Genomic DNA, 18,785 nt, shown 5'->3' with positions numbered 1-18,785 from the left:
TTGGTTTTCTGAAGATTGCATTTTTGAATATCATAATATATATGTTTCATTTCATTTTTATTTTTATATATATAAATTCAGATCATTTCACCTGTCTTTAAAGTTTTGGAGGCTTACATTTAAATTAAGGTAGCTTGTTCAATACCAGTTATAACAGCAGATGACCATTAATATAAAAACAGCCAGGAGAAATAAACATTTTGCTTAAAAGATTTGACACCAATGATCTTATTGCAAGATCAGAAACTCAGCATCTATGATTTTATCTATGTATTTATTTTGTAGATGGGGCACTAAGCCAGCCCAGTCACATTATTTGATGTTCCCTTCTTCACCAAGTCACTCTTCAATAGTGGTCCCAGCAGGAAGAAGTCTTCTAGAGTGTAGCTAAAATGCTAGCTATTATATCACCTGACATTGATAAAACTGTTGCTTCAAAGATGGGACTTGGTAACCCTGAGACCATGTCTAGATGACCATATCTAAGTTTCGTAACTCAAAATATGAGACTTTCTGAGGTGCAGCCATTTCATGGCTAGAAGTCTCTGACCACAGATCCCTATTTCAGGTCAAGGGCTTATATTATGACAACACCTTAAATTTCAAATTAAGTGAGGATTCTGACTTTTTCCAAACTGATAATCAAAAGATCTTATCTTCAAATTGAAATCTATGGTTAAAACAGTTTAAACACTGCATGAAGAGGCTGCATTATTGACAAGATTTATTTAATTCTCAATTAATTAGACAACTACATAAACTGTTCTAAATAGATCAGGCAAAAAATCCTGGATTTTGGGCATCCTAAAGTGGGAAGGGACATAGATGAGAGGAGATCCTTGAAATGTAATGAATTCTGACCATATTCCTATATATGGGAATACAACTTTAATTAACTCCAGCCCAAGTTAGCCAGATTAGATTTTAAGATTGCCTATGTAAATGTTTCACCACGCATCAAAATACACTCCTGGAAAAGCAGAACTTCATGTCAGTTTTCATATTGCTGAGAAAATGAATTTCCACTCAGCATTTAAACATGAAGAGTTCTATTTTCAATTTTCCATTTGTACAATGACAGCTTTAAGAAAAAAAAAAAACAAAGGACACAGAACGTTGCCATTTTTTTCTTTTTTAGCAGCAATGAAATACCACTAGCCCCTTCTTTACATATCAAATTCAAGTCACAACCAGTGGTAGCTGCACCACAGTTCACCAGGTACAAAACTGCTAGTTTTAAATTAATAACCTGAAATTTTCCCCAGAACATCCCTTTTTTTTATAAACAAACATTTTGCTAATTTTGTACATAGGCTAGCAGGCTTGTTTCAATATGAAAGTGCTAAATCATTTACAGATTTTATCAGTTATGTAGTGCTACAATAAGTGTCCGATATTCTACATATGAACAATCTTGATAAATGGAAATAATGAAATGTTAAGTAAGGCCATCCAATTGCCTTTATGTACATTAAAAGAATAGATACCCATGGGGGGAGGATAAGAAAATTGGGCAAATACTCAGTCCCACAGTTGTAAAAATTAAATTGGCCTTCAAGCTTGTGTACTGTAAATGAGACCTTTCCAACAGTCCTGCAGCCAATGCCTATTTTCTTCATAGAAAGGAAGCTGCCTTCAAGACATCCCCTCTTGATTTTCAATATCCACAGTGTGTCATTTGAAGCTCAAGTTTCAGGTTCTTCCTATCTTCATAAAACCTTCTTTCCAGTATTAGGTTGCATGATCAAGTCCCACTTCTGGGTTTTTTCTTTTTAAAATATTCAATCTACCAATTCATTTAGCGTGAGCTGTAGATAACATGAACCAGTTCTGGAACCACTATATTGGGAGGAACACAAGCTCTTCACTACAATCACACAGTAGGAGGAAAAGTAGTGATAATTCAATTCATTCCTGGGGCTGGACCACCAAAATTAAATGAACTTGGCACAACTGGAGCATTGAATTTATATCCACCATGTTTTTCAATCATTTTAGATTCTAGAAGAGAGAAGATAAAATTCTTTAGTGTCACACATTGTTTCTGCAAGATACGTTCTTCACAATCAACAAGTTCTAATATTAAAAATACCTAAAGAGATCTCAATCAGCTTTTTACAACTGCATATTTAAAAAAAACAAGATAAGTGCACTAAAATAACAAGCAGAAGAATGAGTAATGTATATATACTTTTCCAGCCTTAAAGAGAAACAAGTAAAAACTTAAAATTATCACTCATCGTATTGAATCTGGCTGGTTCAAAAAAAGTGCCCTGATTTAAAAGAAAATGCAAAATTAAAATATGAGTCACACAAGTATGATGAACAATACAGAAATTTGATTAAAACAAACATTCCTCCCAAAAAATTGATAAAAAAATAGATTTTAAGCTGTTTTCTATGTCCACAAAGTTTTTAAGAGAAATGTCTTCAAACATTTCTATAAATGAGAATGAAGATTTTAATCCCATCAATTTATTTTGTTGCAAACCACAGTGTTGAAAATCTTTACACAATTTGAGCTGCAAATATGGCTGACCCTCTGACAGAGGGAGCTGTGATGACAAGAGTGCTGACTGCGAATTCCACAGCAATATGCACCTTGACCTGTCTGATACAGTATTTCATTGTGTTTTCAAAGACAATAGTCTATTAGAAAGCACTCGAGAAATATTTTAGCACACAGTACACATCTAATTTGAGACAGATTCATTCTCTAGCACAAGAGTCGAGATTTAAATTTGGTGGTAGTTTGTGTGGATGGAGTTTGAATTGAATTTGAGTGTGCAACATGTATCTAATTTAGCACTAGTCTGCCTTTCACTGATAGCTTTAGTGTCCCCAGTCTAGCCATGGCTATTGGCTACCAAAGAGTTTATTTAAAAAATGCAGGTGTTAATGGGATATGTCTGGTGGGTCCAACAGGAACCCTTGTTTGGCCTTGAAGGGCAAGTCCTGTGACAGAAAGTGATATATAACTGGTAATTAAAGGAGGAGTACATCTCTGAGGAAGCGGTACATGATAAGGATAACGGATTTGGGAAACTGTTCCCGTCAAGAAGATAAATCCCAAAGTGCAAAGTACTGCAGCAATCTCCTGATCCACCTGCTAGAAATCTCATAGTTCAGAAACAATGCAAAACCTGGAAGTTTAGCACTTAACCGGCAAGTACTTCAAAGAGGTCTTTGTTGGAAACTGAATGTAGCTAAGGAGAGACCCACAAACTCTTGGATTGTAAGAATGACTTCTTGAAGAATGGTATGGATATCAATATCTACTTTGCCAGGTAGCAACTCTCCAGGGTCTCATTGAGAAATCTCATACATTATTTTGTAAACTAGAACTACTTACAATTGCACCTGGAACTTTCTGCAACCAATTATAACTTTTACAAACAAGTTACAACCCATCCCTTTATGCCAGCAGTTACTGGACAGGCAGCTTCTACTTGAATGTCTTAGGTTATATATTACAGAAATAAGACAGCATTAAATAGGTTATGGGGTGATTGTCTAGGATGCATAGATCATTCTCTAAAGGCTGGTCTTCTCAGCCAGGATCCCACAGGTACCAGGCCTCAGATGTCCTGTGATTTTGCAATATTCCTTGCAAGACACAGGGTTTTGCTGAGTACACAAAAACAGCAGAATGGCCAAATGCAGCTAACAGCAGAATGGCCAAATGCAGCTAACAAGGTTCTATCCAGTACAGATGACTGGTTCTCCATAAGCTGGTTAGTACTATATATGTGTATTTCTGATCCATTTTGTTTTGGTGGGATAGTAAGATAAGAGTTTACTCTCATGATCTGCATAATTCAGGCTGAACAGGGCCATGCTTTTTCTAAAGGTTCTAGGATGTCTATTGGAATGAATTTTGTATCTTGTATGTTTCCTGCTGTACCAGAATAAAAATGAATCCTCCCCCTCTTCTCCAACATGTCATACCAGATAGCACTTATCAATTTGCTGTTGCCATTTTAGCAATGGACAGAGCGCATGTCAGATTCATCTCCTCAACGTAGCCTTAAGGCTTGGAACTTGCTGTGCCTACTTTCTTGTCAGTCAGCGGATCCTGTTGACTGTCAGTAAATCACTGCTAATGATGCTAACTACAACTTCCTCAGGCTACATAAGGATTACTAAACTTATAACTCACCAGGTCTAGTTCTGGAAAAGGCTGCTAGATAGAGAACTGCCACAGCGAGTGGCACCTGAAGTCTAGTACAGTGCTCACTTTGTAACCTCTTCTTTACCCCGGAATTGCTTCTAGAAACGCATCTGCCTTCAGTTTGATTTGTAAGATAGGGTACATAATCTTCCCTGAAAAATTCCTATGCTTATTTCCTTGTGACAGTAAACCATGATTCTACGTGGCATATCAATCCACAACAGCTGTGGCTGCTGAAGACGGCTTTTTAATGGCACTAGTGCTCAAAGAACCAAAGTCTTTTGCTGCTTCCTATGATCAGTTGATGCTTCTTCTTCCTATAGCCTCAACTTTCTTGCATAGGAGTTTGAGGACCAGTGACTTTCATTCTCTCCAGTATTCACTGAAACTTTTTTCTTGGGTATTATCTTGTTGCTGTTCTACAGTTTGAATATCTTTCTCTGGCACTTAGTGGCTTCTTATACAGGGACGTAAGGAGCTGATCGCTGACCAAGCCTCTCTGAGTAACTTTACTAGGCTTACGTTGGTTTTGCAAAGTCCTTCTAAAAAGGATTCTTTGACCCTTCTGCACTGCTTGTTCTGAAGGCCACCTGCAAAGGACATGTGATTGTTCTTTTCTTTTTCTTGTCAGCTCTAATATGGAGCTGAGGAAAAAAGTCACCCATCTTAAAGATGCAGAGTTAAAATTAAAGAGTGGATTCCTTCATAGGAGGGGGGAAAAGTCTAAACCAAACTTCTAGTAGAAGAGTTAAAGTTAGCTCTCATTCTTCATGGGTCCAACTTTGGTGACCATGATTTTCCTAATTTAAAGAGGAAATAAGATGAAGCTCTTTCAGGGTGAAACATATCCCTTGGAAAAATACTAGTTAATATAGCCATGTAAAATTCAATTAAAATGCATACCATGAGCAGCTCTTCGTTGATCTGCTAAAGTTGCTATGTCCTGTAATTGTTTTCTTTGATCTTCATTAAGACCACGTGTCAATGCTTGATACCATACTGGGTTACGATTCTGAAGTGCTGCAAATATATAGATCTGTAAGCATTTGGAAAGTTCTATGCAAATCAATTTTAATTTACTATTTTTAGATGCCTCGTGATTACTGTTGGTAGATCTTCTGTTCTTTGCTTTCTTGCTAGTGTGTGCTTTCTTGCTAGTGTACTAATTTTGCTTTTGCTGTTATAATTAAGTATCCTGCTCTGGGATTATTTTTACTGAGAGGTTTATAAATAAAATAAATAATATTAATTATAGAGTCTTTAACCCTATGGAAAAGAATGTATAATTAAATGCATCAATCCAATAAAACTTGTTTTATACATGTTTTAAGCGAGTGGTTGCCAACCAGTGGGCTGCGAGAAAATTTTGGGCCGCAGAGAAATCTCACCCCCAGAGCACTCCCCCAAAGCAATTAATCCAGGCTGCGCAGAAACACAAGGCTCCACTGCCCACATGGCCCGCGGGAACCCTCCCCACCCACTCACTCCTTATCCAGCAAACTTTTATGAGTGAACTTTTATGAGCAAATTTTATGTGACAGACTGAGCTAGCTGATGGCAGATAGGTATCTGAATGAATCTGTGAACAACTCAATCTGTCTGCCTGCTTTGCCTGATTTTGGGTAAAAGTTGCTTTTTTAATAAAAAAAATATCAATATTTATATCAATATTTATAATATTTACATACAAGCCATGCCCAGCCAGTCACATGACCACCAAGCCACACCCACAAATTAGGCCACGCCTACAGAACCAGTTAGTGGTCCCTGGGATCTAAAATTATCAGTTTGGTGGTCCCTGAGGTCCAAAAGGTTGGCGACCCCTGTTTTAAAGTATCCTTTTCCCTTTTTCAATTTATTATGAAATTAGTTTGATCTGCATATTGATGTGCAACTGAAATTTGACTTTATTACAGAGTAGGATCAAAATCTATTTAATAGTTGTTAGGTGGAATACATCTACAATTGTTGACTAGAAATAATACAATGTATATCATCACTTGAAATTATTTTCTCTCTTTTTATCCTTTGATAAGGCAGACATGTCAGAAAGAATTTCAAGCAAAATAGAGAAATATTAGGTAAGAGTTAACCGTTATTTAATTTTGCTGAGAAGAAAATTAGTTTTTCTACATCTTTTCTACTTGTTTCTATTCTTACATGTATGCATATCTTACTTCCCTCAATTGCTAAAGTTGTTCTTACCAAAGTTGAAAAATCCAAGGTTTTTCTTTCCTTCCAAAGTCATTTATACTTTTCTGCCTAGCTATTTCCATAGGAAAACACAACCAGTAATCCGACACTGTAAGAACAATTTGCTATAGTAATAAAAACATTTGCTCTAGCCAAGATAACCTAAATATTTATGTCTAATAGAATAATGTTTCCAATAAAAAGTGATGTATCTATTAATAATTCTGCCAAACTATTGACTTCCATCAAACCTGACTCATTTCAGATTTTCTGAATGCTTAGGCTGTAGCTTTTCAAATTCCTTGAATATCTCCTCTGAGCTTTTCAAATTACACGCATATCTTGAGTTCCCATATTTCTTATAAGTACAACATATTGATAATACACATTTCAGCAGACACAGGAATACAGATTTGAAATGAAAACTATGGCAGCTCTTACTCTGAAAAATTGCTTTAAATATTTGATATTCATCAACAGGGTTATCTTCATCGTCAATAATAGTTGAATATCCCTCCAGTGCTGTCTCTTCAGCATCATCATCTTCCCAATCTTCATCATCTCCATCTTCTCCAGCCTGTTTTGCCAAAATCTCTAAATACTCTTGACCATCTTCATCAATATCATCTTCATCACTTCCAAGTTCTTCTGTAACCAAACAAAGGGTTTTAAGAGTGCCCAAAAATTTCACCTAGAGTCTTCCCCTTTAATTATTACATTATTTGTATTACATAAAATTCCATATTGTTTAATCCTATGGTCTTTAATACATTAGGTTAGGAATAGAACATAAATTTAATCATATGATACTATATTACCCAGCTACCAAATGATAATTGCAAACTTGATATAACAACAAAAGATTAAATGAATTAGGCCAATGATTCAAAATATAAGTCTGCCTCGCTTTATTTTCAAAAACAAAAAATATTGGAACAGATTGAACAGCACAATAAATATTACTAGGCAATGCCTATATTCTGGGGACAAATAGTTCCAAAAGATGAAATATGCATTTCCTGGACCACACTAAATTTCCAAATTTATTTTCCCACCACCACTACTCCATTCTGATTTTCTGAAATTAATCTTCCAAACTGAAACATGCGGTACTTCTAATCTGAAAAATTAATTTCCCCCAAACAGTAATTCCATGAACAGCCAAGTCATTTCTGTCCAGAGAAGAAAATGAAACACTCCAGAAAAATTCTAGTAGTGGTAGTTTTTGCATATTCTTAGACCTGGTAAAGACTAATTATTCATACCTACAGTAAGAGACCCAAACAAAACACAGAAAATAAAGTACTGTGTGAAAAATGAGATGTACATAAATATTCCAGTCCATTTAAAAGGCAAAGATGAAACAAACACAGGAAAAAAAAACACAAGACACACCAAAAATTTCCTGAAAAACTTTCTACAGCTACATCAGTAATGTTGCAGATTAGCTCTACAGGAAAGATGATTGCATTACCTGCTTCTTCATCTTCCTCTGCTTCATCATCATCATCACTGTCATTTTCATGTTCAGCATGGCAAGCATATGCTCTTTTTAACCCATTAAATAAAAGGATGAAAGCTGGCAAGATCTGACCCGAAACCTGATTTAAAACCTGTGGTACGTGCTCCAAATCAATCAATGCACACAGGCCTAGCACACACATTTTTCTGTCATGCAGTCTGCAATAAGAAAGAAAATGTCTCATTACTTTTGGTTTTAGGAAAGATACCACAGATTCCATCTGAGATATTCAGAAAGGGCATGGCTGAAGAGATCAATGTGTATGCCCAACAGACCGTGTTATGTTTTTTCATGTAGATCTAGCCCACATTATCTGAAGAAGCTAGCCGGAAAAGAGGCAGCTGTTGTAGCTATATAATCCCTTCTCTCTACATTAGAATTTAATGAATTTAAGTCATAATCCAAGAGACAACAAGCTTACCCCAGGAAACAGTCTACATCATTAAGCCACTGTGTAATGAAGTGATTTGTAACAGGCTCCACGTTATTGGGGAAGCGAAGATTTTCCAAGGTATTCAGAAGTAGATGAGGATTGTAATAGAGAGCAGCTATGGCAACCTGGAGGCACATTGTCCGTAATTCGCTTGTTTTAACTTCTCTAGTTAATCGTTCTAAAGCAGCTTCCACAAACAAGGGTATACACTAAAGAGACAGAGAATTTTTTTTACTAAAGTCAGAGGCAACTATTAACACATTGCAGTAGTGATAAACATTTGATTTTCAATATCCGTATCTTGCAATGCATGTATTAAATTCTTTACTTTTAAACTCTCTAGTAAAGTAGAAGACACTTCTACACTTATTCAAATCTGTTCTTTCTCTATCTCCCCTCAAATATTTTTTAGGATTAGCAGAGATAATACAGATAGTCCTAAACTTACAAGTTGAATGACTGTTCAAAGTTATGGCACTAAATATGACTTATGACCATTTTTCACATATAGCAATAGCAATAAGACTTATATATCGCTTTATAGTGTTTTACAGCCCCCTCTAAGCGGTTTAGAGTCAGCATATTGCCCTCAACAATTTGGGTCCTCATTTTACCTACATTGGAAGGATGGAAGGCTGCATCAACCTTGAGCCTGGTGAGATTTGATCTCCCAAATTGCAGGCAACTGACTGTAGCAGAAATAGCTTGCAGTGCTGCACTCTAAACACTGCGCCACATATGCTACATTCCCATGGTCACGTGATCAAAATTCAGACATTTGGCAACATATTTATGATTATTGCTATGTCCAGGGGTCATGTGATCACCTTTTGACTAGCAAAGTCAATGGGGAAGCCAGATTCACTTAACAACTGTTACTAACTTAACAAGTGTAGTGATTGATTTAACAACTGTGTCAAGAAAGGTGGTAAAATGGGGCATACTCAATTAACAATTGTCTTACTTAGCAACAGAAATTTTGGGCTCAATTTTTATCAAAGCTGGGGACTATCTGTACATGCCACAGAGCAAGTAAGGGATGTTAATGATGATATTAATTTGATTTATATCCCATCTTTTTGTCCAAGTAAGATGATTAAAGTGACCAGCATGATTTAAATAGTTCAGAAAATAATAAAAATAACTCAAATAACAGAATTAAAACATGATTAAAAGTAGTCAATTCTACAATTCAATGGGCACCAATTGGAGACCTAGCACAATTGCTGATAGAATACTTCCCACAGCTGAATATGATAAAGAGAAAATTTGAGTTTAAAAATGCTATCCAGCAGCAATGACCGTTCTGTTGAATTACTCGTGTTCCTTTTGAGATGGAAATGAAATGGCCAAAGTCTGAGGAGGTGACAGAGGATGTGGGATCATTTGAAAGACCTTTAAGTCTATACACCTGGAAGAAGTTGCCAGAATTATTTGTGATAATAGTTCTCCACTTGTTGCCCCTCTTACTTGACTGCTGAAGAGGTGATAAGGAATTTGTTCCTAGCAATGATCAACAATTCATTGCAGGAGAAAGTGCAGGAGGACATTGAGGAAGTGTCTTTGTAGGTATATAAATATTAGACAGGATAAGAAGATAATGGGCCCAAATTAAAACCAGATGTTTAAATTGAGAGCTTTTGCTAATAATTGAGCTTTCATTTTACAGGAGCCTCCGAGAAGAACTGAATTTGATGAAAAAAACTGAAAAGATTTTGATGTGATAGAAGGCTTTAAAATTAGTAAATAGAAAACGAAGAAGTTGGTTAAAAATATGACTGCACAAGATCAAAGTGTTTTGATGAAGAAAGCTGGTTTTAAAATTGAGAAAAAAGTTAAATATTTGGGAGTTGGATAAGAATAATTATGAATTTGAAAAGGACAGTACTGAATTTGATGTATAATTCTGTATAAATAATATTATTGCTAAGATAAACTTTTACTGAAAATAAAAACAGAGGACAGGATTGTACAGTCCTCAACTTAAGAAGTTCATTTACTGACTGTTTGAAGTTAGAATGGCACTGAAAAAATGATTTATGACAGTTTTTCATACTCATAACCATCTCCATGGTCATGTGATCAAAATTCAGCCACTTGGCAACTGGTTCATATTTATGAAGGTTGCAGTGTCCTGCATGTGATTATATGAACCCCTTTTGCAACTTTCTGACAAGCAAAATTTTTAAGGTTTTTATGAACAGATTGGACAGATACTGGTCTAAAATGGTACTATAGGGTCTCCTGTCTGAGTAGGGAGTTGAACTAGATACTAGAAGACCTCCAAGGTCCCTTCCAGCTCAATTCTGATTGACAACATCAATGAGAAACTAGATTCACTTAAGATCTGTATTAGTGACTTAACAACTGTAGTGATTCACTTAGTAACTGTGGCAACAGCATAAAATGGAGCAAAATTTACTTAACAACTGTCTCACTTAGCAACAGAAAATTTGGACCCAATTGTAGCTGTAAGTTGGAGACTACCTGTATGATAAAACAGGCAAAAAAGGATATAATATACAGTTGAACTAATGGGCAAGTATCTGGAAGAAAGAGTTGAAATTTACAATGAATCATAATAATTTTATAATTATTACAATCATAATTTTAAAGAGAATGTTTATAAAATCAGTAATTGTTGGTACATAACAACTGATAAATTGCTTTGATCAAAGAAAAGACTTAAGACAAATGTTAGTTCTACTTGGATACCACTTTTGGACTTTTTGCGAGAAACGGAAAGAAATGAAAAGTTGATTTTAGGATTCGATGATTAGAATTATATGAGACTATGGAAGTAATGTAGACAAGTGTTAACCTTGGAATAACAGTTTCAAATATTCCTTTAATCTATATTTGTACCAAAGAAAGTCAGATTTTTTAATCCTTTTCCCCTTCTCCCCGCTTTTCTTTTCCTGAGCTTTTTCTTGTTTATCTTTTAATTTTGTAATTCTTTTGAAAATCAATAAAATTATATGAAAAAAATGTTACCTTGTAGGGTTTTTAAAAATTCAAATACCCATTATCCCCATGATAATGAATGTTTCAGCTTTTGTATTCTTTCTTGATGGAACAAGCTTTTAAAAACTCTTTCCTTTTTTATTTATATTGAAAATGTGATGTTTTCTTTTCAAATGAGCAGAAATAAAACAGAAACCTCCAAACTGAAGACACATTATTTAACTTACCTGATCAATTCCACGGCCTTTACATTGCAAAATGATAACTTCTAATAGTTTTGCTGCATGACATTCTGCATCTTCTCCTGCTACACCTGTAAGGACCTAGGAAATACATGAACTGTGAATTTTGATACTCAATATTATCAATTTCTATAAATAAATTCAGCTATATAAAAATGTTGTCATCTCTAGGTTTCATCAATATATAGGAATGATTAAATATTTTACATATCTATATGAAAAAAAGTATTTTAAAAAATGGAATATTATTTCACATTTTCAAAACCAAATTCCAGTTAAGACTCCACAAATACAAACCAGTAAAAGATATGAATGTGATTTGCCAGTTTTATACACTTAATAGAGAGTGCCACAGATCTGTAAAGTGATCTGTGCAATGCTGAAGAATCTGTGCAATGCGGAAGTTTGCACAGTACTATGCATGCAGTGTTAGGGAAGCAGAATTGAGTGGTTCATCCCTGGGCCATGTAGCAGCCTCCTGAAAGCAGCAGCCATTTTCAGTTTGTCCATAATCCTCATGGTCATGCCAAAATGGTGACTGTTTCCAGGAGGCTGCCATGCAGTCCAGCAACAAACCACTTCATTTTGCTTCTATAAAGTGGTCTGTGCAGTGCTGAGGAAAGCTCCAGAGACCATCAAAAAGTAAGTATGCAATAGGTGATGGAGGATTGGGAAGAGATCTAAGCCCTACTTGACCTGATCAGGGGGAAGGCCTGAGGGGACGGGGAGGAAGCAGGCCCAAGGGCTGTGGGGAACCTAGGTGTGGGAAGTGGAATTCAAAATGTCTCAGAGGGTGGGGGTAGCAGAGACTTTGGAAGGTATTGGGTAGATGGGTCTGGGCTTGCATTAGACCTTCCCCCGGGATACCCCATGCTCCACTTAATGATCCATATGTATGTCTAACACTTGTATCAGGGAGAACAGGGTAGAAGCCATTAAGTGAGGCCATTTCACTTGCAACCATAATAGGCAAGTTCCATTATGGTCATAGGTAGAGAGCTACCTGTACTATATATAATAAAGCGGAGGGTGGGGAAGGGAAAACTGAACGAATCTACCATTCGGGAATTTGGCTGCAGACTGAAATTTCTCCTGTAGAGAAACACATTCTGTGCAAGAAATCTCCAATCAAAACAGAGAGGCTATTCATTTTAATAACAACGATCACCAAAAGAAATGAAAGCCAATATGTATGTGAGAACTCAGATTCATTCTTGTTTAAAGGAAAGGACTTGTCCGCCAGATTTTTAGAAGCCCAACTTTCCAAAGGATTCTTAACATTTAGCTCTGCTTGGGTTATTGACAGATGCCTGGAATTATCATTCATGCAGCAGTTAACAAAATAGTAACAAAGATATTTCAAAATTCTACCTCATTTTGCACCCTTATGTTTGAGAATTTGGAGGCTGGTCAACGGTAAACTTGTCTTTCAACATCATTAGACCAGTACTATGATCTCATGTTGCTCTTTGGCTGCAGACTGTATGTGAGCAATGTAGTCTATGTGCAGAACGCAAATAAACTTTATCACTAGACATAGATAATATACTATGCACATTTGACTGCAGCCATTTAACTCTACTCTGGAATATGAATTAAAATCATAGCACCCATAATATTCACATTTCTTTTTTCCTAGATTTAAAAAGGGACACAATATTATTCTGACAAAGATACAATGGGTTACCTACCTTTTTACACATACTGTAGATCATTTCTAGGTATTTTGTATCAGACAGGAGCGTGTCTGTATCAACAGTCACATAATTGTGCAGCAGTGGCATCATATCTGTATTTAAAAAGAATAACGCTACAAATGTTATATATGTTCCCACCTCTTAATATTCATAAAAATAAAAACAGTTTCATTTCAGTTTATGTCATTTCATTTCCCCTTTGTAACATGATCTCCACAAGGCATAACATATTCACCTGTAAAGTAATCAAAACCATCCTGCTGAAATACCTCAAAGACCAGAGGCAGAAGCTGCCACATCTGTGCAGAGACCTGCTGACAGGTCAGACTGTGAGCCAAGGAGAAGATTTCCTCATAGAACTCTGGAAAAGATCAAAGTATCATTAAATGTGACTTTGATCAAATTAGTAGTAGACTGCTTAATGTGTTTATGTTATTTAATACAACTAAAAGGATTACCTAAAACATGCTGTTGTAAAACTGTTCCAATTACTTGTAAACAGATACCTTCTAACTGCTGAGTAATCTGAAACAGAATACAACATATGTATAAGACTGCATACTTTAAAATGGAAAAACCAATTTTGAAATTCAAACAATATGTGACCCAACCCCATGACCCATATTCATTCTTTTCCTCTTCCTTACATGATACCTATATTTTTTGCATCTTTTCAGAACAACGTTTTAAATTTGCTTTATCTTTCTGTTTTTATTTTTTTTCTTCCAATCCAGGTACATAATTAGTCAGAAGCTATCTTATTCTAGAAAATGGGTGTAACACTGAAGCCTGAAACTTTTCTTTCTGGGATAGCTGATATGCAGGTGGAAAAAAATGGGACCTTTTTATATATGGCTATGGCAGCAAGGTTGTTATATGCCTAAAGTTGGAAAGTATGCGCACAATCGAAATGGATTAATGGACCTAGCTGAGATGACAAAATGCTTTGCTCAGATAATAATTCTATTAAATTTAATGTGACCTGGAAGCCATTGCTAAGAATTTTTAGCAGGATGAAGAAACGCATCAGCTTTTGACTTTGTATTTTGAAGATCAGATTAGCATTAACTAGAGAAATAATTGCAATTTTTAAAATAAAAAATTATCTACATTTGATATCTTAGGGTTTTTTTGGATGAAATTAAAAATATTTAATCAATATTGATTTTTAGAATGAAGGCTATAATTTAAGATATTTTATAGATTGGTGTTATTTCTTTAAACGGAGAGAGGTGGTTGAATTTTCAATGTAAATTAAACTAATAGAAAGTTACTTTAGTTATATTTGATGTGTTTTTCTCACTTTGTTTTGTCATTTTCTTTTGTTTTAGTTTGTTAGCTTGTATTTTAAAGTATGATGTCAAAACTTAATAAATCTATTATTATTTTAAAAGCTATTTTATTCTGAAACTTCCCCTCCATTTTTCATTAAGAAACATGGAGAAGTTATTTTAAGTTTCCAGCCAGAAAGCTAGCAAATGCTATGTTTACATGCCATAGAAAACTGGCTCTTTCTATAGCCTTTAGAACAATCACGAAAAGAGTGCCAGCTGTTGAAATGTTTCTGAAGGCAAGGAAGGCTGGATAATTCCTTTCTACTATTCAGAAATGCCATATTTGCTAGCTTACTGGCTGGAAGGCAAATAAACGCGATGCTTCTGAAGGGCAGAAAGGCTGAAAAGATCTCGGAACTTCAGGATACAAGCTTCTTTTCTTCAGACCCCCCCCCCCCACACACACCAGTTCCTCCCTTCATGGAGGATAAGGGAAAACCTTACAAGAAGATAGTAGCTTGCAACCATCTTTGCTGGCTTCTGCATTAACTTTTTAGGGAAGCTAACAGAGAAGATTGCAAATGGCAATCATACAAGCACAGGAGGCTTGCTAACTGGACAAATGTGAGAACAGGTTGCAAAGTGCCCAAACTGTAATCATGTGACCATGTGGGTTACAGCTGTCCTAACTTCAAGGATGGATTGTAAGCAATTTTTCTTGAATCTCTGATAAATTTGAATGGTTTTAAGATGACAGTTTGTAAGTGGAAGACTACCTGTATTCACGCAATAATTAATAGATAATTCTTGCAGTTCATAAAATTGCATATAATACCTTCCCCCTCAAAAAACACCAGGAAGATGTTATTTAGTTTCATAAATAATGTAGCCAAGTTAAGGCAGTTCGCAAATAGTTCCAAATAAATTAAAAAAAATTAAACCAACTAAAAGGAGCTAACATAAGATCAATCCAAAGTGGGCAAATACATAAGTAATTAAAAAGGAATTTGTATAGCTTATGTATTTTATGACTTAATGCTCCCAATCTAACGCAGCTTTGTATTTATAAATAGCACATCACTGCATTATTTTATTTCTACAAAAAGTAGCAGTGAGTTTGGTCCACTCAATGGTATAGCAATATATTATAATGAATGAATGAATGAATGAATAAAACCCCTACATAAAAACATGGATTAGGCTAAAGGCCTATCTAATCCAGCATCCTGTTCCTCATAAATTAGCTAACGAGTTAACTATGGTTAATTAAAAAATAAGATATCTTTGAATATCAGATGTGATTGCATATAACAGAGGAAGGCTACAGCCTTTATAGTTATCTTGGAAAATACCTAGAAACAGATAAGCTATCATGGAAAAAAGAATACTAGATGAATCAGTTCTGGTCCAGCAAAACTGTATAGATATTTGTATCAATTCTCAATCAATGAATAATGTTTTATTACTTATTTATGTTTGTGCTCCTTTGTAAGTTGAAACATTTTAAAGAGATGAAGAAATATATTTTAGTAGTACACATTAGTGTTTTCTAAGAAAAAGCAAAACATATTCATTAAAACAAATGGAGAGGGGGAAAGTATTTTCTTTCAAAATTCATATTACGAAGTGTGGTTAAATAGACAAGTTTTAATTAGCTGCCTAAAAAATGCCATCGTACATTAGACCTCCCTATACACACACGTTGCACCAGATGTTATTTATCAATGTTCTGTACATGTAGCAATTTTACTTGTATTGGAAATGATACCAGTACTTTAATTCTGTTTATTTCATCATTAATAGACGCAGGATTGTATTTTTAAAAATACACAAGTCAAATTTTTGTCTCATTAGTTTAGACGGCTGCTTAATGGTCCAACAAAAACCTGTCACAGACCAATAAAATAGTGCTGCCTTCCACCAAAGAGCATCCTACTAAAATGGGAAGGTAGGGAATACAGTTGTAAATAACTACAAAAATACTTACCTCTTTGTGATCTTCAACTACACTAAGAAGTGTATCAATAGTATTCAAGATACCCATAGCTGTTACTGCTTTATCATCACTGCCTTCTTCATCTGGTCCTGTCTGAATCACCTGGTTAAAAGTCATTGCCTAAAAACACACAAAAAATCTCAACTAAAAGTTATACAGTTTGAGAAACAGATAGTAAAGAACCAGGGAGTAAAGAAATCTGACTATGTTTCCATGAATGTATGCATATTTACATTGTAAATAAATAAACATGCCTGTGTGAGAGGGACAAACTATAATCAAGAGAATTTGGATTTTGTTTTATAATGGTTCAGAGGATTTAAAAGTTGATGTGTGATTTTGTGTTTTGTGGCTGATCAGGAGTTATCAAAGTAACATGTCTTTGCAAACTATTCAAAACAAGACATTCAACAGAGCAGCGGTCGCCAACCTTTCGACCTCAGGGACCACCAAACTTATTTTTTTAAATCCTGAGGACCACTAATATGATTTTTTTAAAAAAGATAATATATTTAATATAAAATTTTTAATTTTTATATTAAATATAAATTATATTAAATATAATTATAAAAAACGTAAATGTTTAATCATAACTGTGGGGCAGGAGGGGCCTCTTTCATCCTTTTGGGGGGAGGGGGAGAGGGAAGATTTAAGAAGCCAAATGGTGCCTGGAGGCTGGGAAGATCTGGACAGGGACGAACCAGGTCCCCCTCAAATGGAAGAAATGCAGAGCCCCCCCATCTCCCTCTCCCTTCTTTGCCCGGTGTGGCTGCCTGGAGTTGGGGGAGGGAAGGAGGGCCAGGCTGGAATCATTGATGAAGACAGGCTCCTAATAACCAGGCAACACCCCCCCGCCACTTCAGCCTCCACATAAGAAGAGGACTCCCTGAGGCTAAGCTCCAGGTTTCTCCTGCCGTTTCCAAGCAGAGAAGCATCCCTCCCTGTGTGGAGGCCAAAGGGGGATGGGGTGTTGAGCCCAGAAAAGCTCAAGCTCTTGCCTGCAGAAACAAACTTTAGGAGCCTGCCTTCCTCGGGGCTCTTTTGCTCTGTGCACTTGGTCTCACCCCCCCGCCCCCGCCAAAGGAAAGCCAACTGGGCTTCTCCTTCCCTCCTCCCTTCCCACCACTCAATCCGACTTCGGGACAGAGAAGAGCACGCTGGAAACATTTCCAACACACCTTTCTCCAGCACTTGCCCACAAATCCTCCAGGCTTGGCTTGCTATGGGGGGAGAGCAGCCCTGACCTCTCTGCTGCCCCCCCGCCCCCGAGGAAAAGAAAGTGAGCAGAAACATAGCTCTCGCTGGGGCAAAAGAGCGGAGATCAGAAGGCACAGGCAACAGAAAGTGGCACTTTTCAAAGGCGTCAGCTTCCGTCTTCTCTTGCCTGTACCTTCCTCGATCTGAGCTCTTTCGCCCCAGCGAGAGCTGTTTCTGCTTGCTTTTCCTGTGCTTTCACCGGGCAGTGATGGCTGGGGCTGCGGGGCAGCAGAGCAGAGCGCCAAAAGGGACAAGGAAACTGACGCCGACGCCCCATTCCAGATCTCTGAACTGGATGGTGAGTGCAGACTTGCCTACTCTGCCCCCCTCCCACCAGCCAGTACTTTTCCTGCCCTGGGCCATCCCTACAACCCGCGGCCATCGAGAAAGAGTCCAGGCCAGGAGGCAAACTGGAAGGTGCGGGAGTGCCGCGTAAATGCAAGTAGCGCAGCACTCCTGCACCTTCCGGCCATCTCCATAGCTGTTTCAGTCCGCCTGTGCCACTACCCCCCTCTTGCTGAAACAGCACCATTACCTCGTCCTGGCCGGCAAGGACTGCGCTGCTTTTTGCAGGTTTGCGCTCAGCCGAAGGATGGGAGCCAGAGGGTGGGCGTGTCATAATCCAGGGTGCAGCCTGGTTTAATTGCTTTGGGGGGTGCTTTGGGGGAACATTTCTCTGCAGCCCATCAAAATTTTCTCATGGACCACCAGTGGGCCTCGGCCCACCAGTTGGTGACCACTGCAACAGAGCACTGTCATTAGCAAAGCACCTATCCTCCTTTCCTAATGTAGGTGATCTCAAATGAAAGCAGAAAGATGGATTCACGTCTTATTTTTTAGTATTTTAAAAGGGTATTTCTTGATAGTTTCATTACTCCCTGTTATTAGATACATATGCTGCATTTAACCATAAATACAAGTTTATCAGAGTGTAAATGTACCTATTATTCTTGGGTAGCAGTCAAACTTTAGCTGACATCCTACATAAGCAAAGTACACAAATATTTAGGAAACGTCTGGAGAGAAATACAACCAA

The 18,785-nt window shown here is 36.7% G+C and overlaps 1 protein-coding gene and 1 non-coding gene across 3 annotated transcripts in view; both read right to left on the bottom strand.

The window, feature by feature from the left end:
* IPO7 (importin 7) overlaps window positions 1-18,785 on the bottom strand; it is a 51,795-nt gene continuing 33,010 nt past the window's right edge. The window contains exons 16-25 of one of the 2 annotated variants that reach the window (XM_026706472.2): window positions 16,484-16,612; window positions 13,681-13,747; window positions 13,458-13,583; window positions 13,217-13,314; window positions 11,511-11,606; window positions 8,308-8,528; window positions 7,839-8,044; window positions 6,806-7,012; window positions 5,075-5,191; window positions 1-2,001 (exon numbers count right to left, since the gene is read on the bottom strand). In XM_026706472.2, the coding sequence (XP_026562257.2) occupies window positions 1,904-2,001; window positions 5,075-5,191; window positions 6,806-7,012; window positions 7,839-8,044; window positions 8,308-8,528; window positions 11,511-11,606; window positions 13,217-13,314; window positions 13,458-13,583; window positions 13,681-13,747; window positions 16,484-16,612 (1,365 nt within the window). In that variant the 3' untranslated portion in view covers window positions 1-1,903. The remainder of the gene's footprint in view (window positions 2,002-5,074; window positions 5,192-6,805; window positions 7,013-7,838; window positions 8,045-8,307; window positions 8,529-11,510; window positions 11,607-13,216; window positions 13,315-13,457; window positions 13,584-13,680; window positions 13,748-16,483; window positions 16,613-18,785) is intronic. The other variant, XM_026706473.2, reaches the window with a different exon arrangement.
* LOC113440374 (small nucleolar RNA SNORA23) lies at window positions 12,911-13,091 on the bottom strand. Its single transcript, XR_003374712.1, has one exon. It is a non-coding gene; the product is annotated as a small nucleolar RNA SNORA23 (small nucleolar RNA).

Source organism: Pseudonaja textilis, chromosome 1 (genome assembly GCF_049901715.1).
Source record: "Pseudonaja textilis isolate UNSWEBS1 chromosome 1, rPseTex1.2, whole genome shotgun sequence".
NCBI classification, from domain to species: domain Eukaryota; kingdom Metazoa; phylum Chordata; class Lepidosauria; order Squamata; family Elapidae; genus Pseudonaja; species Pseudonaja textilis.
Note: the sequence above shows the minus strand (reverse complement) of the source record. Positions and strands in the feature narration are given on the sequence as shown.